At 38.8% G+C, this 26,564-nt stretch overlaps 2 protein-coding genes across 2 annotated transcripts; both read left to right on the top strand.

Moving 5' to 3' along the window:
- The first annotated feature begins 13,140 nt into the window (after window positions 1–13,140).
- Window positions 13,141–21,515, top strand: LOC104450230 (dihydrolipoyl dehydrogenase 2, chloroplastic). Its single transcript, XM_010064732.3, has 15 exons — window positions 13,141–13,609; window positions 14,772–14,918; window positions 15,044–15,178; window positions 15,304–15,421; window positions 16,166–16,290; window positions 17,163–17,288; window positions 17,369–17,449; window positions 18,275–18,337; window positions 18,434–18,508; window positions 18,580–18,658; window positions 18,766–18,866; window positions 20,312–20,425; window positions 20,719–20,832; window positions 21,000–21,071; window positions 21,163–21,515. Exons 1-15 carry the CDS (start codon window positions 13,274–13,276, stop codon window positions 21,208–21,210), a joined length of 1,734 nt encoding a protein of 577 aa, XP_010063034.2. The 5' UTR covers window positions 13,141–13,273; the 3' UTR covers window positions 21,211–21,515.
- Window positions 21,516–23,014: 1,499 nt separating this feature from the next.
- On the top strand, window positions 23,015–25,526 carry LOC104450140 (GTP-binding protein SAR1A). Its single transcript, XM_010064616.3, has 3 exons — window positions 23,015–23,317; window positions 23,424–23,555; window positions 24,862–25,526. Exons 1-3 carry the CDS (start codon window positions 23,189–23,191, stop codon window positions 25,180–25,182), a joined length of 582 nt encoding a protein of 193 aa, XP_010062918.1. The 5' UTR covers window positions 23,015–23,188; the 3' UTR covers window positions 25,183–25,526.
- The last annotated feature ends 1,038 nt before the right edge of the window (window positions 25,527–26,564 follow it).

The following is a 26,564-nucleotide window of genomic DNA, read 5'->3' as shown; positions in this document are numbered from 1 at the left end:
CACCGATCTAGCTGTGATACCATTTGTTAGCAACTCGCAACAGAAATCTCATACTTTCTTCTGGGAGAGATCATCAAAGAAGAGCTCAAATTCAAATTCAAACCCATGACAAATCTAGCTAGACCCACATTCACTTAAAAATTTAAATCAATGAGTCATGAGCTATTATTTTAATACAAGTCACACGTGCATTCTAACATTAATAGCGTCCTTATGAATTTGAGAATTAATTATTAAACTTTATCAATTTGTGGGGCAAATGAAAGAGAAAACACTTGACGTTGACTTAGCTATATATGTGTATTGAAAAATTCATGGGGGCAAGACTTGTTTTTTAGGTCAACACGATGGATTGTAAAATCTTTCAAATTATTGCAGAAAAAATCTGAGCGGGGACACAAGATCAGCCCCACGGCCCAGTGCGTTCTCATCGGCGTTTGTCAAGGTCGCAAGCATCACGCACGTTCTTTTTTCTTGTGTGTTTCTAGATTGATTTGAAATTGTATTTTAATTTCTAAAGCCTTCCATTTATTTATTTTTCAATATTGAAAGTCACAATATTATTGGAATTACGTGCACTGATGATAAACAATTTTAATTACATGAATCGGATAAATTGTGTGCCTCAATTGCACAAATTAAAATTTAGTGGACTTGGATGTGCAATTTTCATGAACCACAAGGCCAAAACTGGAATTATCTCTCATTTTTCCTTACGGCTCCCGACTTTCCTTTCAATCTTTTAAAATGAATATATTAAGTTAAAAATTAAAAATTATATAATTATACATGCATATAAAATTTTTTGGACAAATCAAGTTAAATAAGGTCCAGATATATGAGCCCCTAGATTTATAAAAAAGCCAGAAAATTAATAATAAAAGTCACCATAAATGAGCGGGATGAAAAATTCTTTAAGATTTATAGATCTTCCAATTCGTATCATAACTCTCGTGATTGTCTTTAAACTGTACGCCGCTTGTTTCCAATATGTCAAATCAAGAACTTTTTTGGTTAGGCACTTTTTGAAAAGGCCTTCTTACAAGAATCATTTTCACATTTAATGACTGATTTTTACACCATTGGTACCCACTAAAATATATTCATAGAAGATTCGAGTCCCGTGAATATTAGTTCGATTCAAATGAAAATTGGAAAGGCCGGACTTTCTAAATAATTTGAAAGGGATTGGATAGTTTATTACATTTCTCTTCCAAAGGAAATGAAAGATCATTTTTTTTAAGACAAATTTTTAATGTTAGTTATTCCAGTCTATCTAGAGGAGCAGCTTTTATTGCTTTATTACTAATAATGAAACTTTATTTTCTTATAGACGAGATGCACTTGAACTAAAGATTCATTATTAGTTTGCCATGCTTGTGCAACTTTCATAACATTAATTTGATCTCTAGGGTAATCATTACAATACCGTTCAAAAAAATGTTTTATTAAGAAAAAAGTGAGGTAAGCATACCATCATACCATCTTGCTTGTAAAGGATCTCTTTGTCCTTTGCTGAATTTTCAGGAAAAAACAATTTTCGTTTTTCAGAATTTTCAAGACAGAAAATTTTCCTTTCCAAGGTAATCTTGATAAACTAAACAGGGCTTATGAGAAAACTATTAGAAGTTAAAATTATTTAGATAAATAACATTCTTAGTTATAAACGACCATTAGTTTTATGGAAGGTTACATAGTGATTTTGACTTTCATAGATTTTATCAAAAATTTCTATCGAACAATGTGGTCCATGTAAAGTTGTCCAAGTAACACCCTGATGTAAATTGTAATTCCAATGACATGCTAACTTTGAAACTAAAATTGAGATTTTCTAATGTGATTATTGTTAGATCATCACATCATTCAATGTAGTTATATTCATTATCTCAAACCTAAGGGAAATTATTTAAGTTAGAAATTGATGATATGACGTTCCAGTTGGCATTGACCGTCCTATGTAATATGGTCAGTGGTATAACATGTCCGAATCCACTCAAAACGATGTCATTTTTAATAAATAAAAATATAATTTTTATGAATGTTTTATAAATTTTTTTATCTCCCTTGGGGTCATTGGTGGAGGGAGAAAGATGAACACTGGAGAAGGAAATAAAAGAAAAGGGAAAAGGAAAAGTTTAGAATTTTCTTTTCAAGAAATGCAAAATGATGTCATTTCATTTAAAATCATCCATGTGAGTTGTCGACTATATCATGTAAAATAGCTAGTGTCAATTCCACATCAATGACTTCTCACGTAAAATTTGTTAGGATCAACAATAATGAAAAATCATCAAAAGGTTTATGATTATATTAGCCAAATTAGAAAGTTTAAAATTAAATTACTGGTTGCATAATGGATTTAAGACTTTTTGGACAATTTATCCCAATCTCAAAATTAGCAAAGTTTACACACGATTTTAATTTTGTTTTTCTCATTGAATTACTAGCTAAACTAGTGAAATGATGTCTTTAAAGTAATTATATCATACATCTTTTCTTATTTACTCGGAAGACAAATTTTTTGTCGAGATTGGATTAATATGGACTTTGTCACGACCCCAACTCCATCTTTAGGGTCTTTGGCAGTAGGGTTATTTTCACGATGTCACAAGCGTGTCTCCGTCCCATTTCTTTTTAATCTTTGATTTAAGCACATGTGAAAGCGTACATACAACACCCAGACAATAACAAATAGCCAGGAAAAACAACAACTTGTGAATATACAATTATATCAGTTATATTTACAACATTTTTTGTTACGAGCCATTATATTTACAACCACTAAATGTTTTATGCTCAAAAGCTATGGTAAACCTTAACTCTTTTAGCGAGATTGCAACTCCTTCATACCTACAATTTTGAAAAATAATGGGGTAAGTCATGAACTCAGTAAGGAAAACCTTTAATTCTCTACTAGGACGACATCTCATCATCAAAATCTAGTAGGTACAATAATCGCAATATAATGTTTATGGCATATCAATGGCAAACTTGTTGCTACATCTCGATTACATGCAAATGTCTATTACCGCATACTTCAATGCAAGCTTACCTTCATCATTTCAATGAACACATCAATATATCATGCTTATGCACATACCGACACTTATAACATGATTCTCTTATCATTGTCTTGACTTGACCAAGCCCTCTCAGCTCGACTAAGGCTTTTAGCTTCATGCTAGGCTTCCCGACTCAACTAGGGCATCTCGGCTCAATTGAAACATCTTGGCACTAGCTCACCAAGGCATCCAAGCTCAACTCAAGCATCCTGACTCAACTAGGGCATCCAAGGCTAGCTTACCCGAGGCATCTAGGGGTCAATCCCAAGCATTCTAGCTCAACCAAGGTATCTCGTTTAATGAACGAGGCATCACCACCAACGCTATGTGGCGACGAGCGTTTTTTCCTCTTTAAGTGTATCATACAAGCCAGCTTTTTACTTTTCTTCTTAGTTGACTCATATGTAGCCCAAATGTGTGCTCATTCAAGTGAGTGTGCCATAACTCTTAACATCATACTATATAATATGCTAGACACGATTCTTAGTTTGTGGCTTGAGCCGCGTGCCTAAGCCGATGTCCACACCAAGCAAGACTTGGAATCGACACGCTTCAATGCTGATTTGAGCTCTTGCAACTTAGGTCATTGCAACTTGACGTCAATTCCAAGCCGAGCGAACCTCAACCTCGCTCTAGGGCATGAACGCACTCAAACATACAAACATGAGCAAATTATATAAAAGAACATTACAACATACACGCGGCTTACACGGATGAGCACACCACCAAACTCGACAATGTATGCTATCGCCCTAACCAAGAGTTAGAGATTCTATTTACCTTCGATGACCCTCAATAAACTATAGGTGATTTTACCAATAGAGGGCCGTCCGATGAGGCGGTGGGCGAGCAAGGGTGAAAGAGGGAGAGAGGGCAATACTAAGAGGGCGTGAGAGAAAAAGAGAGAGTAAGTGAGGGAGAAGTAAGGTGGTGTCGTGTGGTCGTGGAAGGAATGTCCTATTTATAGGCAAATTTCTTATCATTACCTTTTAAATGGACCAATAAGATTTCTTTAGGTAGCAAGCCTAGGTTGATAGAAAAAATATAGGCTGACTCTCATGCACCAGCATGCAAATAAGAAGGTGGTAGGAAGGTGACACGTGTCCTCGTGAGACCCACAATCTGGAGAGAAAATGAGGTGTCATTTTGAAAAAAATTCAGTCCTGTAGCTACAGCAGAAGACAGTAGGGTTTTTTCTGCAAAGTTTTCTTTCTTCACACCTCTCTCTCTCTCTCTCTCTCTCTCTCTACCCTCCCTCTTTCCAACCGGCAAACCACCACGAGCAACAAATGAACTAGGAGGATATCAACGAGAGGACTGCGAGCAACCGATCAATGTGCGACCTCCCTCTCTCTCTCTCTCTACCCTCCCTCTTTCCGACTAATCGGCGTGCGACCTCCCTCTATCTCTTTGCCCTCCCTCTTTCTAACTAGCGAATCATCATGAGCAACCGACGAACTAGGAAGATATCGGCAAGAGGATCGCGAGCAACCAAACGGCGTGCAACCTCCCTTTCCGACCGATCGGCGTGCGACCGGCGTGCGACCAGCGTGCAACCTCCCCCTCTCTCTACCCTCCCTCTTTCCGACCGGCAAACCACCATGCCGCCCCTCCAGCTCCGAATCTGACCCCGGCTCATCCGTTCCCTGCTCTTTCTCTCCTCTTGTGTCTCTGTCTATCCTTCCTCTCTTCGTGGCGGACCACCGCGCCCTCCTTTTGGCTCCAAATCCGGCATCGACTTGTCTTGTACACTAGAATGTTCGCGCTCGAACGCCTCACATCCACCGGCCTATTGATCTCCAGTTTCGCCCGCATCACGATCCCACCAATTGCTCGCCCGACCTCCTTCATTGAGTCCCCACCCTCCTCTTCAACGTCCAAGTAATTTCTCGCTTTCGCTTTTCTCTTTTTTTCTTTGTCTGATGGCGTGCGTGTTTTTCTCTGAAGAGTTTGCGGCTATATTCAAATGTTATATTCTTATGTCGATGATGAGATCTGATTATCATGAATGTTTGGACTAAGTATATCGTATATACTTAATGATTGGTTATAGTTCATTTGAGGGTAGACTGTTAGCACTATGTTTTGTGCATTTAATTTTCAAACAGTAAAATAAAAGAAATCAGCATGCTCTAGGATGAATTAACATAATCTTCAATTTGATTTACCAAGTAGATGGAAAAATAATTTAACGCAAAATAATTTAATGCAGCTCAATCAAAACAATTTGTCCTCTGAAGATATATAGAAGTCGACACATCAGAATGCTTTCTTCTTTCATCTCCTGGAATTTATAGGTAGAATTCCTTCTCTCTTCATATCTAGATGAATATTACAAAATCATCTGGCTAAGGTCAACTTTTTTGTTCCTATACATATGAAAGTTTATCCCACCATTTTAACCACGCCAGCTTATTTGTATAGTTCAATGAGGTCATCAAAAAAGACACTAGGAATTGTTTAGAGACCTCCAATGGCATCAGCATGAGAATGAGTAATCATAACCGCATCAATTGTTCTTATCCTGACATAAACACAACTATTCACTTTATTGGCAAATTGCAAACAATATGAAGAAATTTAGAAAGTCTTTTTCAAAACCATAGTTTAAAAAACCTAATTCTTAAACATTTGTAGGAGGTTTAGAAAAATCACACAGTCCTATAGCTAGTTGATAGCGGCATATAACCCCTATCACTTTTCACCATTGTACAAATAGTGTAAATTCAAGAAGGGAAAAATCAAGAATCAGTTTATAAGTTATAGAAGCATCATATGTATTTTGGCATTCAAGTTAATATTTTTCATTTTCATTGTCATGATAAATAATAGTTCATCATATAATGTTGTGAGATGACATTGTCCTAAGTTATGAATATTCGATTTTTGAAGTTCGTCTAAATTAGCTTAAACACGACTTTGCGACCGCTCAAAGCAATCATTCTGTAGCACCTGTTTGCTGGTTCATAGTTGTTAGTAGTAATCAAGTAATGTTTAAATATGACTTTGCGATTACCTCTTTGCTGGTTCATAGTTGTCAATAGTAATTGCATGTTTTTATATAACATTCCTTGTATGGTGTTCATGTGGCATACAATGCAAAAGAGAAGGTTTTCATTAGGCTATCCTCATTTTTTTTTGCAGAGTATTCGTCACAATTAATGATGTCAACCCCTCTAATCAACAACAATACGTTCGTGTTTTGCTATTATGGCCTAAAATGTCCTCTACGAACGGCAAGGTCAAAGGACAATGAAGGGAGAAGATACTACGGCTGCAAAATTGAAGCAAATTTTGGCAAAATCGAAGAAAGAAAATTCTAGATTGAAAATGTTAGTTGTGTTGTTGTTTATGGTAATTTTAGCTTCAAAACTTAACATGTTGTGAGATTTGACAAACTTGAAGATGTTGGTTGGGTTGTTCATGAGTTTTAGTTGTCGTTTGTAAATGTATGTGCATTTTGTTTGTAGGATTAATAAAATGAACCTTTATGTTGGCATATCACTAAATTTGTTTTGCTATTGTATATTTTCCCACGTCGCTACTTCTTGAAATTTCGATCAAATTCTTACTTGAAATTATAAATGTTTGATTGAGGATTCTTAAATTCAAATTATAAACGTCTGATTAAGGACCCTTAACATTGTATATTATGGGTTTCGCAAAATAGCCTATGGGGCAAATGAACTGCACACTAAAGAACAAGATTGATGTTTTCGTAGGTTATTTGGGCTTTACCATTTTTCAGTTAAGAGGTTGTTGAGTTCGAGCGTCACTTGAAGGACCATTGCCAAAGAAGTTTCAACAATTTGAATGAGAGAATTCAGAGGTGAGGATTTGAATATTGATGCTAACTTGACGAAGGTTCATCCACACCAGGTGAAGAGCCAGTTTGGCTACAAATCACAAGCTCCTCCTATCATGGAAGAACAATTGCCTATTCACATGCATCCAAAGCGGAAAATATTGTATACACCAAACTGAAAACCAAGAGAACGATAACCTTGTCCATGCCACACTAGCAAATGAGTTATCTAAAACACAACGTCCATAGAGAAAGATAGTGGATTTTTTTTATCACAATTGTCTAGAAATAGTGGCATCTCTATCTAGAAAGAGTGGTAGTACGCGGTCAAAAACCATATTTATGCATGCTTTGGTTTTCCTCATACATAATATTTAAATAAAAAAAAAAAAACAGATGGATAGTAGCACATGCACGAATGGGAGAAGGCAGCTACAAAACTAGGTCAACATAAAAAGAATTACCCCTCAACAATTTGAATTTCCCATTTAAAGCTAAAATCCATAATTGCTAAAATCAACTAGATTCAAAACAAATGTTCAAAAAACAAATTACTTATTCACATGTATGAACAAAAATTGCAATAGCATAGGGAATGACTTCAATCGCTTTACCAAAGCACTATGGAAATTCACAAGGTGGGTAAATCACATTGAAGATTATGTTAATTCATCCCTGAGCATGCTGATTTCGTTTGTTTTACTGTTTGAAAATTAAATGCACAAAACAAAGTCCTAACAACCTACCCTCAAATAAACTAGAACCAATCGTTAAACATATACGATATACTTAGTCCGCACATTCATAACAATCAGATCTTATCGTCGACATAAGAATATAACATCCGAATATTGCTGCAAACCCATAAGAGGAAAACACACACGCCATCAAACAAAAAAAGAGAAAAGCAAAAGTGAGAAATTACCTGGATGTTGGAGAGGAGGGCTGGGGACTTGATGAAGGAGGTCGGGCGAGCGACTGGAGGGATTGTAATTCGTGCCAAACTGGAGATCAATAGGGTGGTGGGTGTGAGAAGGTCGATCACGAATGTTCCAACGTACAAGAAAAGCCAATGCCGGATCTAGAGTCGGAGGGGGGTGCTGTGGTTCGCTGTGAAGAGAGGGAGGGCAGACAGAGATGCAAGGGGATAGAAAGAGTAGGGGATGGATGAGTTGGGGCTAGATCCAAAGCTAGAGGGGCAGCGCGGTGGTTCGTCGGTCGAAAAGAGGGAGAGCAAAGAAAGAGAGGGAGGTCACATGTCGGTCGATTGCTCGGGGTCCTCTTGTTGGTATCCTCCTAGTTCGTCGGTTGCTCACGGTGGTTCGCCAGTCAGAAATGAGGGCAGAGAGAGAGAGGGAGGTTGCACGTCGGTTGGTTGTTCGTGGTCCTCTTGCCGATATCCTCCTGGTTCGTCGGTTGCTCGGGGTCCTCTCATCGGTATCCTTCTGGTTCATCGGTAGCTCGTGGTGGTTCGCTAGTTGGAAAGAGGGAGGGCAAAGAGAGAGAGGGAGGTCACACGCTGATTGGTTGCTCACGGTCCTCTTGCCGGTATCCTCTTGGTTTGTCGGTTGCTCGCGATGGTTCACCGGTTGAAAAAAGGGAGGGCAAAGAGAGAAAGGGAGTTCGTCGTGGAGAGAGAGCAAGGGTAGAGAGAGAGAGAGAGAGAGAGAGACACACACACACACACACACACACACACACAAATAAAGAACTCACAACAGAAAACCCTCTCCCCAGAAGCTACAGACAGTAGAGAAATTTTTTCAAAATAGCGTCTGAAATTGTGGGTTCCACGAGGACACATGTCGCCCTCCTACTGCCTTCTTATTTGTCATGCTGGAACATGAAGTGTACTTGATATTTTCTTAGTTTGATAGGGTGGCAAGGCTAAGAAAAAAGATGTGGCAAACCTAATTCCTAGGGCCACACTTGTTCATTCTCTTATTAGGTCACTCGAGTCTTGTAATGATGAAATGAATACTTGCTCTCCAAGTTTTAGATTATATGTCATTATGGCCTATTCTTTTAGGGGACACTTAAGCATATGACTTATCTCTTGCATTAATGCACTAAGGTCCAAAAGTATTTAATGTATCTTTATCCTAATACAAGAAAATTCTAGATGGGCTTACTTGTCAAGTTGGGCATGTAGCCCCTTTCCCCCCAAGTTTGGGGCGCATGGCTCTCCATTCCAAGATGAAAACAATTTTGAGTAACTTTCGAAATAAATGTTATTACCTTATCAAATGAAATTGAAAACTTATGAAATTTTATTATGTTGTAAATAAGAGCTTAAATAACATTTTTTTATAGAGGAAACCAAGTCCAATTTGTGTTGTGAAAAGAGCAGCAAATCACTGAACAAAACCTAACAATTTGCTCATTAAGCAGATGCAACGACCATAAATAAGGACTCATTTTAAAATCCAAATCTTTACAAAACTCTTTGAAATTTTTATATGTTATATACATGGATATCCTTTAAAATTTCCTGAAGGAAGTATGTCCAAGTTCGAAAGGAAAAAATTTATAAAAATTCTAGAAAGCAAATTGTTCACTGTTTTAACTACATTGGGTAGGTTCCAAACGATAAATGATTGCACCTTTCCAATCATTTCATCTCAGAAAAATATGAAATTTAAGTATGTTATAGATTAAGATATTTTAAATAATTTACATGAAGGAAGTTTTACGAGATTCAAGCCATAAAAAACTCTAGAAAATTAGAAAGTAGCGAAGGTCCAAGCAATTTCAAAAAAAGACTGGAAATCAAAGTCAAAACCTAAAGAGCTCAAAGGTGGCAAATCTATGAAGGAGAGGTGGTGCCCTACAAGATTACTTGACATCATTCCCTTAGGTTAGGAGTCTTAATTACTTGGGACACATAGGCCTTCATACTCATTATCCTCATCTAATTGCGTTTACACTCATTCACACTTATTCACACTTAGGGAAGATTTGGCTAATCTAAGACTCAGGTGTCTCATTCATTAATGGTTCAAAGTCCAAGTCCAAACTCATCTTTTAAGGCAAAGACCCAACATGCCAAGTGTCCATGCTTAGTCTACACTCCTTAAATTGACGAAGGCATTAAAGGTAACTTGGAAAATATCTAAGTTATAAGGCCATCTCATTGGATGGGAGTTAATCAAGTCTAATCACAACCGTTTATTTTATTTGGCCTAAGGTTCGTGCCTTGATAACTCTATAAAAATAGAGTTATTTGACCTATTTTAGGCAACAATTAATGCAATATCTATGAGAAAATATTTGGATTTCCTTCTAATTGTTTGAATTTTCCTTATTTATACAGAATAATGAGATATGAAGAAGATAAGGAAAAGAATGACAAATATAAGGAATTCAAATATAAAAAAAAAGCAGTGGAAGATGGATATCAAATCAGGAAATTCTTGATTTTGTTCCCTAATGTTATCTACAAGTGTTGGGAGATAGATATCTTGGATATATCCTATAAATAGGAGAACATAGAAAGAGAGAGAAGTGAGGTTTTTGTTAGATCATTTTTCATTCTTTTGAGAGCTTTTCAAGTATTTTAAAGAGAAGACTAAAGTGATGACAGAATTCTTGTTCTTTAATTCAAGATACTGGGTTTGATTTATATTTTTATTTCTTATTCTACTATGTTTTAATTTTCTTTTGTTAGGGCTACGATGTAGCCTAACCATGATGATGTGAATTTCATGATTTCTATGTTTTACAATTGATTTCATTCATGTGAGTTATATATTATTGTGCTTAATGCTTCTGAGTGACTGGCCACCACTTGAATGATCTGATGTGTATGTTTGAGACTGAGAAGTGATAATACGCAATTGCTCATTATAATATATAACCATGAATTAAACGTGGATAGAGATATACCGCGTTATTTGTGTAGTTTTCGGTGATAAGGTGATCCAAAAGACTCATTGTAAGCCGGGAATATTCATAATTTTTAATACACTTATACTTATTTTAATTCACATAGAGATATAGTGGATTAATAAGCTGAGTAGGTTTGCTATACCTAGAGATATGATAGTAAAGATATTAGGAAATTTCGTTATCATATGTTTGATATCGTTCTTGTACCCGCAACAATTTGAAATCCATATCTAATGGTTATGATGAAATCGGATGCTCTAACATATTTATTTGATCGATTTACTGCATTTAGTCTACAAATTTCATTTTTAATTTATTTTTAATTATATTTTGATCTGTTAGATAAATTTTAAAATTAGTCTATTTTAGTTTTTAATTGGTTTATTAATCATCGATCTTTGTGGTATGATACTTTTTCTCATCATTATATTATTTGTTCGACACGTGCACTTGCGTTTAGAATTTTACGAACATGCCTAAGCCATGATCGAATGAAGCCAGATGTAGCTAAGCTCAACAAGCGAGACCGAGTTTGGACTTCTCATTTACCATGTAAAGGGCTTGCGATTGGGTCCAAGGGCCAGGCCTTGAGCTAGTTAGGCGGTCCGCTAGCCAGTTGTTTGGTCGGCTGTGTGGCTAGTTCTTGGTCCATAATCGACCCTCATGGCCTATTCCCACCATCCACGTACCAATTCTTAGCCTACTAGTCGAGACCAAAATAAGGAGTGAAATCAATGATGTTATAAACTTACTCTATTATTAACTGTTAACCACATACACTTCATGTGATTTGATAAACATTTGTCATTATTTTGAGTCGTGGCTCTGAGTCCACATGAGAATTTCTCCTATTGTCATTATTCCTAGTCATGGCTCCCCCATTCATGTATGCTATGACTCCTCTAACAAGATCTTTGCTCACTTGGTGAGGGCAAGTTCGGCTCTCCAAGTCAAAACCCTTGCTGTCCTTGAGGCTCTCAAGTAAGTTTGGGCATGAGTGGGTCTCAGCTCAGTTTGATTATCTAACTCTAGTTAGACAACCTTTGTTCAAGTCTCCTTGGGCGAGCCCAAGCTCATCAGTGAATGTCAAATCACGTTTAAGGTTATGCACTTGACCCACTTCTTTAGAGAACAAAATAAAATTACAAACTAGGCCGGCAAAGCCCAAGTTAATAGAAAACTTCTTTTTAGTTGGGTTTCGAATCTCCCTTTAGCTACGTGGAATCTACCATGTCCAAAGCCCATTTCACGTGCTTAAATGAAATATGTCTATGAAATGAAGAATGTCTCTATCGGAAAAATAAGGAAGATTAGAGTCTCATTATGATAATCACCTTTTAGGCAACATTTGGTAATTTGAACTTAAGACTAAGTAGAATAATAAATTATCATACATGGCGTTTGGCGACCTAATATGGACCAGATGAATTGAGATATACTCAGATAAAATGTCGGATGAGAAATTTGGCACAAAGTGTGAGATAAACCCAAATTGGATGAAAAAATTTAATAGCAATCTATGTTATCTTCCAACAATTGAGTGATAGAGTGATGTATTTGACAAAATTCAATGACAAACCTATAATTCTCGACACTTTCTGTTGATTTCTCCTTGCTCTCTAATTAATCCATAAAGGACTTGTCATTCGTTCTCAACTCACTTGTATTTGCATCAGACAATAGCAATTTTGAACTGTTGTAGTTTGATTACCCAAAATAGAGAATCTATTGAAACTGATCTTCTCAACGATCACTATCCGTCGATCAAACCCAATTGCTTGTCATAACCATCACATCGTCAATCTTCTTTGACAATTCTTCATTTTTAGTTTCTCCCAATTCAACCGTGTCATCTGCTCCTCCATCGCCGTTTCTGCTACTACCAACAACAACCCCCATCGCACGATCATATTGCTGTTGAGACGCGAAGAGACATGGCCATTAGGAGGGAAGGGGAGAGGGATGGGGCCACCGATCGATGTGCGATAAAGGGGGCAATTGGTGTGCAAGGTGGGGCATGGCTAGATCGCTGTGATTATGTTGTTGTCAGGACACTAAGAGACACGGTCGGAAGGAGCAAAGGGGAAAGGGACGAGGCCAATAATCAATGTGCGACGGAGGCGAGGCGATTTGGCTTGCCGGAGGGGCGGCCGGAGAGACCGTAGACGTCAGCGGGAACATTGAAGCGTCGAAGTCTTTTCAAAAGATTTTCAATCCTACCTTACTGGCAACGGCACCCGAAAAGAGCCGTCCGAGGGAGAGGCCTGCCACAGGAGCGCCACGTGGACGGGGTCCCAATCGGCAAGGCAAGAGCCGAAGTGGGGACAGGACAGGACAGCACGGAAGGGGAAAGGTGGTTCATCCGCCGCGCTTTGTTATCTCCGCCTCCCCCTCGCTCAATAACTCAACGGACCTCCCGAAGCTCCCCCCCGCTTCCTCTCCCGACATTACAAAACTCTCTCTCCTTCTCTGCAACTCCTTCAGATCTCTCTCTCTCTCTCTCTAAGGGGCAGCCAAAATGCAGTCCTCCCTCTCCCTCTCCTTCGCCCCCGCCTCCTCCCGCCTCGCCGCCCCATCCCCTAGATCCTCGCCCTCGCCTTCCTCCGCCTCCGCCGCCGCCCCGATCAACCTCAGGTTCTGCGGCCTCCGCCGCGAGGCCCTCGGGTTCACCCCTCTCCGGCAGCCCGCCTCCCGCCGCTCCCCCGTCCTCGGCAGGAGGTCCGGCGGCGGAGGCTTCAAGGCCTCGGCCTTGTCGTCCGACAACGGGAGCGCGCCCAAGTCGTTCGACTACGATCTGGTCATCATCGGGGCCGGCGTCGGCGGCCACGGCGCCGCACTCCACGCCGTCGAGAAGGTATCGTCGGTGATCCCTCCCCCCGGTTTGTTTTTCCTGCGGTTTCGGCTTCTATTTTGAGTGAGGAATGGCTTTGTTCTAGCTGGGACGAGGAGGTGGCATCGTCGATTAGTCCCACTATGTGCTGTGGAAATGCGCGTGTTTTTAACTTTGGAGATATCGCTTGTGCCTACCTTCAGGCCGGTGTATGTTTTGGTCTTGACTCGTTGCTTGACGTTTGGACATCGGGAAATTCATAGTTTGACGTTTATGGGCTCTTCGGAAGTTAATATTGCTTCAAAAATGAAGCTTCGAATGATGTTTATCAGAAGGAAACGATTACCCGCGTCTCATTCTTGGGGCCTACTTGTGGCGGCGCCTCCAAAAAACTCGCCTTTCCTTTGTACCTTCAAGTTGCTAATGACGTCATCAATTAGCGTTTCTTGCGATTCTGTCACTTGAAACCTACCTGCTTGAGGACGTCCTGCAATGTTGCTTGGAAAATGGGTTGACAAACAGATGCCCATCGATGCAATTCCCTGTTGAGTGTTTGGTAAATTGGTGCCTAGAGCATAGTCTGGTTAATCTGTATATTCGCCACTTACGCTGGGAAGAGAATCCACGCTGTTTAATCTGTAAACTCCTCTTCTTGAAATGGCAGGTGTATATTGTTATCTTCAACTGCCATTAAAAGCTCATGAGTAGGTTTATTCTAGTTGTAATTTTTGTCAACCTTCTATGAGTAAAATCTACACCATATATTGGAATAACTTACGAGAAAATGGTTTAAGGGAGAAGATTATTCCTCTTGCTGTGAATAATTAACACACCAAATTATGACAATGAAAAGTAACTTCATTGCAAAATTGTAAATATATTTTTTCTGCTAAAGTGTGAAAAGCATAAGATCTGATTGAATTGTCTTCTTGCGGTTGAAGTAAATTTGCCTGTAACAATATGCACTACGACCTTTGGACATTTTGCTTCTTGTGCTTGTAGCTTTGCAGATTTCTTTTTACTGCCCCACCTGGCCTTAATGCGTGCCTTTGATCCAATCATTTATGTTATCCTGCTGATTGTGAGCTCTTATTCTGCTAGAGCATCGTCCAAATCTTGATTATTACTGTCGTTATAAACTTCAATTCCTGTTTGCTAATTGTGTTGCATAAAGCTATAAATTTAGGGTCTAAAAACTGCCATCATCGAAGGAGATGTTGTGGGGGGAACCTGTGTAAACAGAGGTTGTGTGCCTTCTAAAGCTCTCTTGGCTGTGAGTGGTAGGATGCGCGAACTTCAGAGCGAGCATCACTTGAAGGCTTTGGGATTGCAGGTACTTGTTGAATCAGTGAACGACAGTGTCTAGTGGAACTATGACTTAAATAACATGGCTCATGCTAAAATGAGCTCATATTCTAATGGAAGAAATGACCCAGTCTTTTGATTTCATCATTATAGGTTGCAGCTGCTGGCTATGATAGGCAGGGAGTTGCTGATCACGCAAATAATCTGGCTTCAAAAATTCGTAGCAATTTAACTAATTCAATGAAAGCTCTTGGCGTGGACATATTGACTGGCGTAGGCACAATTCTGGTGAGTTGTTGCCGGCCCTCTAGCTCTCTGCTCAGGAGAGCATGAACATGTTTGATTTCTACATCTCAATCTATTTTATGCACTTCATATAACTAATGTCATCTTGCTATCCTCTGAACATTCAGGGTCCTCAAAAGGTCAAATATGGAAAAGTTGGCTTCTCCGACAACGTAATAACCGCAAAAGATATCATCATCGCGACTGGTTCTGTACCCTTTGTTCCCAAGGGAATTGAAGTTGATGGTAATGCTCCTTGTATGCATCATAAAGTTTTTGTCTGAAGTGTGATGGAAAAAGAACTTTTTCTTGGAAGCATAGTGTGAGATGGATGGCCTCTTTAAGAATATGGTTTATCATATTGATTCCATTGCAGACCTACTTACATGTCGTATTGTCTAAATATAGGAAACTTAGTTTATAATTCCAGTTAGTCAAGAGAAACTCATGTTACACTGTGCTTCATGCAATGGGGAAGGGCATAATTTATGGATCACATGGATTAAGTTCGCAAATTTCCAATTAAGAATGATTTTTTATATATATCCATCTGTTGTTTCTTATACGTGAGGTATTGTTGCCATTGCCCAACAACCTTGCGGGAGTTTATTTGAAACAATTAGTTTTCTGAAAGTTATGTCTTATTATTATCATTTTATATTCGAATCAACGCTGAAGTGATGTTTGGAACAGTGGAAGATTTCATTGAGCACCATTACTTTTGTAATTTATTGTCCAACTTTTTTCTTATGTACCATTTAGCTTTATCCAGTCTCGTTGATGTCCTCTACAAAGAACATTTTATTTATCAGGACCACTAAATCATTATGATAAGCGCACTTGTTTTTGCATGTTCATATTCTCATTTCCAGGATTAGGATCTGTGGCCCTACTGCATGGTGCTCCCTACTAAGTACCTGGGCTTAAGCTCCAGCAAATTTGTCTTGATCTTCGATGTAATCATACTTCTATTTGTCTAACAATTTGCAGGAAAGACTGTAATCACCAGTGACCATGCACTCAAGCTGGAGTTTGTACCTGACTGGATTGCTATTGTTGGCAGTGGTTATATTGGTCTTGAATTCAGTGATGTGTATACTGCACTTGGGAGTGAGGTAGCTCGCTGCTCTTGCTTTTCGTATTATCCTTGACTTGGAAGACACTGTTTTGCAATTTATTTGAGAGGAATAGCTTCTCCAGTATCACTTTCGTTTGTTAATTTTGTCTGTAAGCTGCATTTACATGACATGTGATAATGTGATCATCCTCCTCATTTTAGTTTGGTGCTTGTTGAAGTTTCCTGCAAAACCTTTTTATATTGTTTTTGTACACATATGGGTTCCCTCCATCTAATGGCTTACGTCTTTACGTTGCACTTTTGAATATGGTATCAGAATGAGGTTCTACCCTGGATATATTTCGCACGTGAGTGCTCCCAGTTGGCACGTGAGAGGGTTTATGTGCTCCTTATGTTAAGTCGTGTCCCTCCACCTAGTGGCTGAAGCTTTTAATTGGACTTTCTAAAAATAACTAATTATCTTATATTTGACATTTATGAGGATACCCTTCAAATATATAAGTATTGATGCTTCATCAACTGATTGAGATAAAGGTCACTATATCCAGTTTTTGAATATGTTTTGTCGTATAGGTCCAACTTGCAGGTGCCGTAAATTTTAGTTGTGTTTTTAATGGAAAAATACACGTGCTTGATATGACTCTGTTGCACAGGAAGCCTGGATCGTATCAGGACCTAAGGATCTAGTAACAAAGATTGTGTGCTTTCACACTTTTCCAGCTTATCCAATGAGAGTTGAGAGTTGACTGGGTGAATCTTGTGACATTTAATGGCATAACCTGAATTCCGTCGAGTTGTCTGAGCAGTACCATTAATTGAACTCTCTTTAGTTTTTTCGACTCTATGATATACACCAGCATTTTAAATCTCCCTTAAACAGCATAATTTGATGGCTGAAATTCTGTGCAGGTTACTTTTGTTGAAGCTCTAGATCAGCTTATGCCTGGATTTGATCCAGAAATAGGCAAATTGGCCCAAAGAGTTCTAATAAATCCCAGGAAAATCGACTATCATACTGGAGTTTTTGCCAGCAAGGTGATTTTATTGGCTATTATTACCTGTGTAGATTATGGAATCGAATCTGGAAATTTATATTCCATCATATCCCTTCGCAGATAACTCCAGCAAAGGATGGTAAACCAGTCATGATTGAGCTTATTGATGCTAAGACAAAGGAACTGAAAGATACATTGGAGGTAAACTAACTAATGTGGCTTCAAAATGCATAATAGAGCTGATTTCTGTTGCTCCTTTAATAAAGTAAATAATGCTCATTGATGGAATGGCATCCGGGATGCGTCACTCTGCAAGACTGTGATATTGATTTGGCATACATCTATATCAGATAGCTGGATGTGTTCATATCCTTTAACACTATTACCCTTATGTTTACATATAAAAGTCAACGAGTCTCTAAAAAAGCAGAATATTCGAGGTCATCAATCCTTAATCTTCTTTTAGAAACATTGCATAGTAAAAGTGAATGAACTTTTGGTGTTCTCTCTTCATCATTTAGTGATAATCACCAATTCCATGATCTCACAGCCAATTATTCATATTTTTTTTTGGGTCTAAACCAATCATCCATAGTTGATTAGATCATTTATACACATTCTGTCCAAGTAGCATATCCACCCTCTATATAACATTTGTGAAATAGAAAAAGTTACCTTGTAGTTGTCATACGTATTTATCTAATCGGTCATACTAATTATATGCTTATCGACTTGTTATCCTACAAATAACTTAATCAACCAGTAGGATGATAGGAGTTCAAGTCACCATTCATAGTTTGTTGGAAGTCAACAAAATTTTCAGATATACATATATATTTCCAGGCATTTCCTGCTTCGGTAATTATGCAACTTGGATAATTAATTTCCAGGACCAAACTTCTATCACATCATCCACATAGCTCAGAGGATCATTGACTTTGCAAATTGATTGTTTCCTTATTCTTCTTCCTGCATTATATGTACTCCTACCACGGTGATCTAATATACTTATGGTACTTGCTATAGGTAGATGCAGCACTAATTGCAACTGGGAGAGCTCCATTCACAAAAGGTCTTGGCTTAGAAAATGTATGTATATAATGAAAATTAATTTAGTTTGTTTATATCTGTTACTCTTGGCTCTTTATTCTCATAAAGTTCTATGTATCGCGAGATCCTCCACAGATCAATGTAGAGACGCAGCGTGGATTTGTTCCTGTCGATGAACGTATGCAAGTGATTGATGCAAAAGGCAATCTGGTACGTTGTTTTATTACCAAATCGATATAAAAGACTTTTCTTCCAGTTCTGATAGGTACCGACTTCCTCAGGTTCCCCATGTGTATTGCATTGGTGATGCAAATGGTAAAATGATGCTTGCTCATGCTGCTAGTGCACAAGGAATTTCAGGTCAGTTGCTGAGACGTATACTTTCAATTTAACTAAGCAGAACAACACAATTAGAGTTCTTCCAGTCTCATTTACGCCTGTATTGCTTTGACATGTATGTAAATCAGTGGTTGAACAAGTCACCGGAAAGGATCATGTCCTTAATCATCTAAGCATTCCAGCTGCTTGTTTTACCCACCCTGAAATCAGTATGGTTGGACTGACAGAGGTAAGTGTTATTTCTTCGAATCATAGTTTTATGTTTGTGTCTCCTTCCATAAGATTTGTGTTGTAATTGATCGAGTAATAAACAAAGTTTCCAATTGGACCTTTTCAACTGATGAATGAATATATACTACTCTCAACTTGTGAATTTTTCTTTTCCTTTTTAATGCTGCTGAGCAGTTACCCAGCACTCAAGGGTTAAGCTTTTTTTATTTATCCGTCATTATGAGCAACATTTTACATTGCAAATTGAAGAAATTACCGAAAGAATTACATCTCTCTTTTGGTCCTCCAAATATGTTTTTTTCCATTTGAAACTTGAAGAACACATACCATTCTAGCAGTCCAGCGTTTGTCATGAATTTGACCATGCATTTTTGTGTTTTAATTGAGCTCTTCTGAAGTTCTGCTGTCGTCTGCCCTTTTGATTAGGCACTGAGAAACCGTTTGCACTTGTCTTAAATTCTCATTCCAATTGTCGCACTTTGATGTGCTGATTTGAGATGGATAAGTCTTCTATAATGACCTGATACTGTTGCATGAATAGACTTTCAAAAGAAAGATAATTTAAGGTAATCACACTTTAAACTTGAATGCTATTAAGCAGGCTTGAGGCTGAGAAGATAGAAACAGTGTGCATAGGTGATGTTGACTGTTAGTAAAGCACATAAAGATGATATCAACTTTTCTATGTTTTTGAAGTTCTTTTGGAGTTCTTTAAACTTATGGTATGGGATTGCTCATAAAATATTTGAAGCCGGGATGAATGAAATTTCACCATATGAAAACTCGAATTTTTGCATTGCGGCATGATGTGAAGAAACTCTTTTGTTTGAACTGGAATTAATTGTTTTATTTTGTGATTTACAGTCAACAATTTCCTGAGACTTCCGAAGTTATCATTATCTTTTCATCATGTTTATTTTCTAATTGTAAAATGTAAATCTATAAGTATTTTTTTCTGTGTCTGGTTCTTTATTGCTTCAATAATTTGGAAAGAATTTTTGAACCTCTTTGTTTTCTATTATGATGTGGAGACTTTCAATTGAGGTTCTGTTTTTAGTGACTTCTCAGCCTCATAACAACAGCACGGCATGTCAAGTTAATAGAAAATCGACTCAATTCTTCTCTTTGCATTTTTTGTTGACTTCTATTTTTCACTTTCATCTTTTCTTTTCTCTTTTAGCATTCGGAATTTGACTATTGTTCAATGTTAAATGCATGAAACCTTTCAAACATACAAATGTAGACATGAAGAGCCATTTATAATTTTCTTTTGATAAATTTCAACTATTGATCTTTTGTTTCAATTTTAAAATCCTGGAGGGAAAGAAAAAATAATAGCAAAATATATGTTGTTCTGGAGACAAGAAAATTGACCCTAAATTTACCTTTTGTAGAACTGTATATGTATGATATCGAGCATTAACCAGATTGTTCTGTTTGCAGCCTCAAGCCAGAGAAAAGGGTCAAAAGGAGGGATTTGAAGTTAGTGTTGCCAAGACAAGTTTTAAGGCCAATACTAAAGCCTTGGCAGAAAACGAAGGGGAAGGGCTTGCAAAGGTCATCTCTACACTTAGTTGTCCTAGCTGTCCTTCTTAGCCTATAAGCTTGTTATTCGAGTCTTAAGAATTTCACAAAATGATTGTCCTTCTCATGCTGCTCCTCTTCCATCTCTGTACATCCCAACACACTCCATTGGCTCTGAAATAGATGCATACACAGATTCATTTCAAAACTATTTTCTCCCTTTACTATGGATTGAGCCGTCCATTATTGTTTCCAGAAGTGTCTTTAAGAATGTTATTCCTGTCTCTAGATAGCAATTGCTTACCTCTCTCGTGATTTAACTGCAGATGATATACAGACCAGACAATGGAGAAATCCTTGGGGTTCACATCTTTGGCCTTCATGCAGCTGATCTCATTCATGAAGCATCGAATGCGATAGCATTAGGCACAAGTATCAACGTAAGTTGGTTACATCAAAGATGCTACAGCTGTATGAACTACTGCTCTTAATCTTGGTCTTTGATATTGTTCCCAGTCCGTCCTCTCTTGCTTGACATGGTGCAGTCATGATTCTCAAAAACTTGCCAATGCTCTTCTGACACTAGCCATTAATTGATATCACGCAGGACATAAAGTTCGCAGTTCATGCACATCCTACCTTGTCTGAAGTTCTGGACGAACTCTTTAAATCAGCAAAGGTGACATTCCTTACCCACAAATGATATCGGTCATGATGTCTCACCACAAGAGTCTATGTAGAAGACTAACCTCGGCTTGACGTGTTAACAGGTGAATCATCCAGTTGCAAGCTCTGTAAGTGAACCAGTTGCAGTCTAAGATTCACAAACACACCCGAAAATATAAATTTTTTGAAAGATGTGCTTGAATTAGGGAGATTCGACAGATTGTTCAACCCCAGGAGGGACGACAAACCAACATGCCAAACCAGGGAAGATCTTCAGAGGTTTTGGGAATGTCTCAAGGCGGGCCAGGCTTAAAAGTAATTTGTTTCACGATTTTGTTATCTATTGCATATCTGAGATGCTTGTATTTATTAAAGCGTCATTTAGACTCATTGCCAAGCTTCTTTAGAAATACGGACAATAATAATTGAATAAGGGGAAGAGAAACTTGGATCCAAACATGTATACGTCGTTGCTAGGTCAGCGGTATTTTCGGCGTTTAATTTTGATGGCCATGTGGTGCAATGGTGCCGCACCCCACGTGGTAGGCACGCTTCGAATGTGTTCATCGTAGTTGGTTGTCACTGACGTGAACACATTTTCCGGGTTCGATGCGGATTTATCACTGGGGAACTGCCGACGAGCCGAGGCTCGTGGGGGTTAACACTGAACCCCCGACGATGGCCTGTTTGCACAACTGCGTTCGATGACCGCCTCCACCTTACTGACGATAAAATCCATATAGAGGTGGAAACTTCGGCAACGGCCACCCACTTCTTGCACCCCCATTCATGCCCACCTACCCACCTAACAACTAGAATTTGGCAGACTAGGTGGACAGATTTGAAAGTCTGACTTGCACATGATCATGTCCTGAGTCAAGAGTGGTACAATGTAGAAATCAAATTTGACAATGACATTTAATTTGACCCCCAAAAGTTCGGTCCTCCTCTCCCTGGTCCCCAGAAGCAAACTGACGGTCAAGAAACTCGTGTCATGCATGCACTACTAAAATCAATTTTAGTCCATGTTTGGTTTGCTTGATTCGAAAAATATTTGCTTAAAAATAATAATTTGTATAATTTAAAATAATTGATCAATGAAAGTAAAATTTATTAACAATATATATTTAAATATTTTTGGGGACGATAATGATATTTTTGGTTTCATTAATTTTTGTAAGTGTTATAAGGAAAATATTTAGATAATCATTCATTTTCCGCGAGACAAATGTTACTCAATAATCATATACTTATATATGAGTACATACTTGAATACTATGAGTTTGCAACTAAAATTGGCTTAGACTCATATCCATTGCTATTCATAATCAACCATCGTGGTCATTAGGATAATAACTCAATACTATGGTCACATAACATTACATCATGACGTCATAAATTAATTTTATGCAGAAAGGGAGAGGAGAATGTTTACTTTGATTTCACTATAAAGCACTTTTGAAAAGGCATATCAACTTTGATAGCGAAATGAAAGATGGGTTACTCAAGCTATCAGAGCTAGAAATTCCTAAGGTCTAGTAGCAGGCCACTTCATATGAGATCTTCAGTATTCGATTACAACAACACATTATGATGCGATAAAATAATTTTACGATGCATTACAACATTTTTGTATTTAATCACGACAACACATCTTACGATTGTCCAACATAAGTGAAACTACCATAGAAATACCCGGTCAAAAAAAAACAATGAATAAATAAATAAATAAATAAAAAGGAGAAGAGGAACAACAGCTCGACAAGTCAACAACAACCAACCCATCTCCTGCCATCACCAGTTGTAAGCTCCAAGCTAGAGCTGGCCTAGGCCACTTCTTGCGACTCTCACACCAAAACACAAGAAATTAAATAAATTAATTTAATAAATGGGCCAAAACAAACAGAAAAAAAAAAAAAAGAAAAGAAAAAAACAAATAAATACAACCGCATTCAATTCCTTGACCTGCTTTGATCTTCCTCCTCCATCTAGCATCACAGCTGTGCTTAGACCGCAAGATTCTCAATCGCCATCATCGCCCCCGCTCCGCTCTGCTCCTTTTTCTTGAAAACCCAGAAACATCCTTGATCCCCAGCCCCATCGGCGGATCAAGAGACGACAAGAACCGCCATGTTCCTTCTGGACTGGTTTTACGGGGTCCTCGCCTCCCTCGGCCTCTGGCAGAAGGAGGCCAAGATCCTCTTCCTGGGCCTCGACAATGCCGGCAAGACCACGTTGCTCCACATGTTGAAGGACGAGGTCGTGCCCGCTATTTTGATGCGGTTCTTTTTCGTGTTGGGATCGTCGAATGATGATTTCGGAATGTGGGTTCTTTGCTTCTAATGTTTTCTTTGATGGGTTGCAGAGATTGGTGCAGCACCAGCCGACCCAGCACCCGACGTCGGAGGAGCTCAGCATCGGGAAGATCAAGTTCAAGGCTTTTGATCTGGGTGGTCATCAGATCGCTCGCAGAGTTTGGAAAGATTACTATGCAAAGGTGCGATCTTTACGTTTCTTTTTTATCAAATCTTTTTTCTCACGATAGAACCGGATTTGTTAGTTTTTGGGAAGATTATGCTGTTCCTTAGTGCATCGGTTATGTTGCTGATCCGGACCAAAGTGTCTGCTAATGACACGGATGTTTTGACCAATTTGACTTTTTCCTTTGTGCGAGATATGAAACGTTTCTATGCATTTTTGTATGAATTTTTAGCTGTGGGTTGCTTTGGATTCGGCTAGATGCACAGGTCTTGTGACGCTTTTTATTTATGGGATTACGAGAGTGTTTCTCTGTGGACGCTGATGGTTTGGTGCTCATTATATTCCCCTTCGATATCCGGCCTTTTGAAACCGAAAAAAAAGAAAGCGATCCTGTATATAGATCTGTTAGCTCGTGTTGTGTCTGAATCTAATTGTCTTGATTGAACCTTAAAGTATCTCCATTCCATCTTTAGATTTCTCTTTCACGGTAGGCAATGAGGACAACTGAGGCTCCACCAATGGCAACTCTTGGACTTGCTAGCGTCCTTCCACTATTAGCTGTCTAGCAGAAGTCTACATTCTGTCATTCTGTCCAATACCTAGAAACAACAATCTTTATTTTTTACTTTGAATGCAACTAAGGTATTGGATTTGGGACTCTTTCCTATATAGTGAACCGACAATTGCTGTGTGGCAGTTGTGCCTTTGGTGAACTGCTTGTGAGAGCTGGTTTCTCAAAAACGGGCATGTTGCATTTGAATCAACTAGGTTGTATTTATGGACATCCTTCTTCTTTGCCCCATGAGTTTGGAAAATGGGTAAACTATTTCTTCGACCAAAAAACTAATATCAGTGAAGAGCTGGGTTAAAAGGTGGTCATCTGCGACCATGACCGATGGATGCAGCAGATAGAGTGCTTGAACTTTTAGTGAAAAAGGATCTATTTGTCAACTATATTAGTTATAGGTCATACAGGTGAAGATGATAGATTACATTATCTGCTGAGGATGAGAGGAGAAGGATATGCACTACAAAGTGGAAATGTTTATGGCTCTCTATTTAGTAAAGATGGATCATCTATAGCAGTTCTAACTTGAAAAGGTAGATGTAGAGGCAAAGAGCTTTTGTTCATTTGATGGCATTTGCACCTGCATCCCTGTTGCCAAGCTTCCTCCTCATTTAGGCCAGAGACAATGAGCGAGTCAATGACTTTCAACTCCTGTTGTCTTCTAGTTTACAGATTTAACTTGGATAACTCTTTTGCACATGTTCTCATAAGAGTTAAATATTAAATGACTGATCTTCCGAATTTTCATCTCTAGGTTGATGCAGTGGTATACTTGGTGGACGCCTACGACAAGGAGAGGTTTGCAGAATCAAAGAGGGAGCTTGATGCCCTCCTTTCAGATGAAGCTCTTGCTAATGTGCCTTTCCTCGTGCTTGGGAACAAGATAGATATCCCGTATGCAGCTTCGGAGGACGAGCTACGGTATCATCTAGGGCTCACCAACTTCACGACTGGCAAAGGGAAAGTGAATCTCGCAGATCAGACCGTTAGACCCCTTGAAGTGTTTATGTGCAGCATCGTCCGCAAGATGGGCTACGGTGAGGGGTTCAAGTGGGTGTCACAGTACATCAAATAGAGAGCAGATTTGATGGGGTTAGTAAATGTGGTGTATTCATGTAGTTCTTCTCTCTCTCTCTGCAATATTGCAGAGTCAATTTTTAATGAGAAAGAAACCAAATCATCTGATTGCTTCTAATTTATATTGGAAACATAAGCACATAGAGAGTTCATGATCCATGACATTCATGATTTATGCGAATTATTGGTCCTGTTTCTGGATAGACATATTTTCTTTATCTAAGGACCATAGATTATCAGTCACTTTTTTTCCAGCTTGTATTGAAACTCAGTCATTGCTCCACGAATGAAGTACTCTGCCTGGACTATAAGTTTATAATAATAAAGCTGGTATTTCTGGTTTTTCTGAGGGTCAAAAGCTCGACCTTAATTTTGGTCATTGAGCATAAACCATTCAAACTTTTCTCTGTGATTTCTTTTTAAGGGTGGATATGTCTCAACCAAGCATTCTGGTACTTCTTATGAACTTCTTATGTCGTCACATTGATGTTCTGAAAGTAAATTTAGCAATTTGCAAGTATAGTTCAGATATTTCAGGCAAAAAGACATTAGTCTCTTGTGCATTACTCGACACTATTTGATCACCACACCACTGGTAATTATACAGTCATTTTGCGCTTCTGATTTATCAGCAAGTGTGAAAGAGAAATGCGAGGAAATTCTTGTGACAAAGAAGCCACCTATAGGAGTAAAACACTAGTCTTTCCATGGGAAATAGCCAGCCTGATGAGATTTCTTGATGCGCGTAAGGGAATGTAGTTCTTGGAAGATTTTTCGACCTCGATACTCGATCAATGCTATATGGCTCTTAAACCGTGTCGTTCGGGTGGCTTCTGGGCCTTGAAGAGAATTGCAGGGAGAGAGTTTGCCCAGTAAGTATTTTGACCTGGCTGTACGTTGCAGTTTGCTGTGCTCGTTGGCCATCATCGATAATGGTCGTGGTGGGGGGTGGAATCGAGAGGTACACGAGTTCTTGAAAATGAGTAGTGATGGAATCTGCGGCTCATTCCGCCCGCCAAAACCGAGTATGGTATCGAGACCTCCTGAGATCCTAAACGAAATACCGGCCTTCTGTGGAAGCAATGCCTGACTGGCTTCTGTTCCTCTGGCGGCGATTTCAACTGGGTCCCCGAGTTCGATCGGATTGCCTGGCCGAGAAGAGTACAATTGAGGTCGTCTTGCATAAGGTTTAGGTTCGGCGATCTGATGAAAGTTTTGCGTTTGGTCTGGAATTAACAAGAGAGTTTCGTTTTGCGCTCAAGTCTGGAATTAACAAGAGGGTTTCGTTTTGCCTCTCGATCACTATCCATTCGATGTCTGCAAAGGGTTGCGAGGTTGGACGATGTACGAGGAGTGATCTGCGCATGGAAGTTTTCATTG

The sequence above is a fragment of the Eucalyptus grandis genome, chromosome 1 (genome assembly GCF_016545825.1).
Source record: "Eucalyptus grandis isolate ANBG69807.140 chromosome 1, ASM1654582v1, whole genome shotgun sequence".
Lineage (NCBI taxonomy): Eukaryota > Viridiplantae > Streptophyta > Magnoliopsida > Myrtales > Myrtaceae > Eucalyptus > Eucalyptus grandis.
The sequence above is the reverse complement of the archived record's forward strand: the minus strand, read 5'-3'. Positions and strand labels throughout refer to the sequence as shown.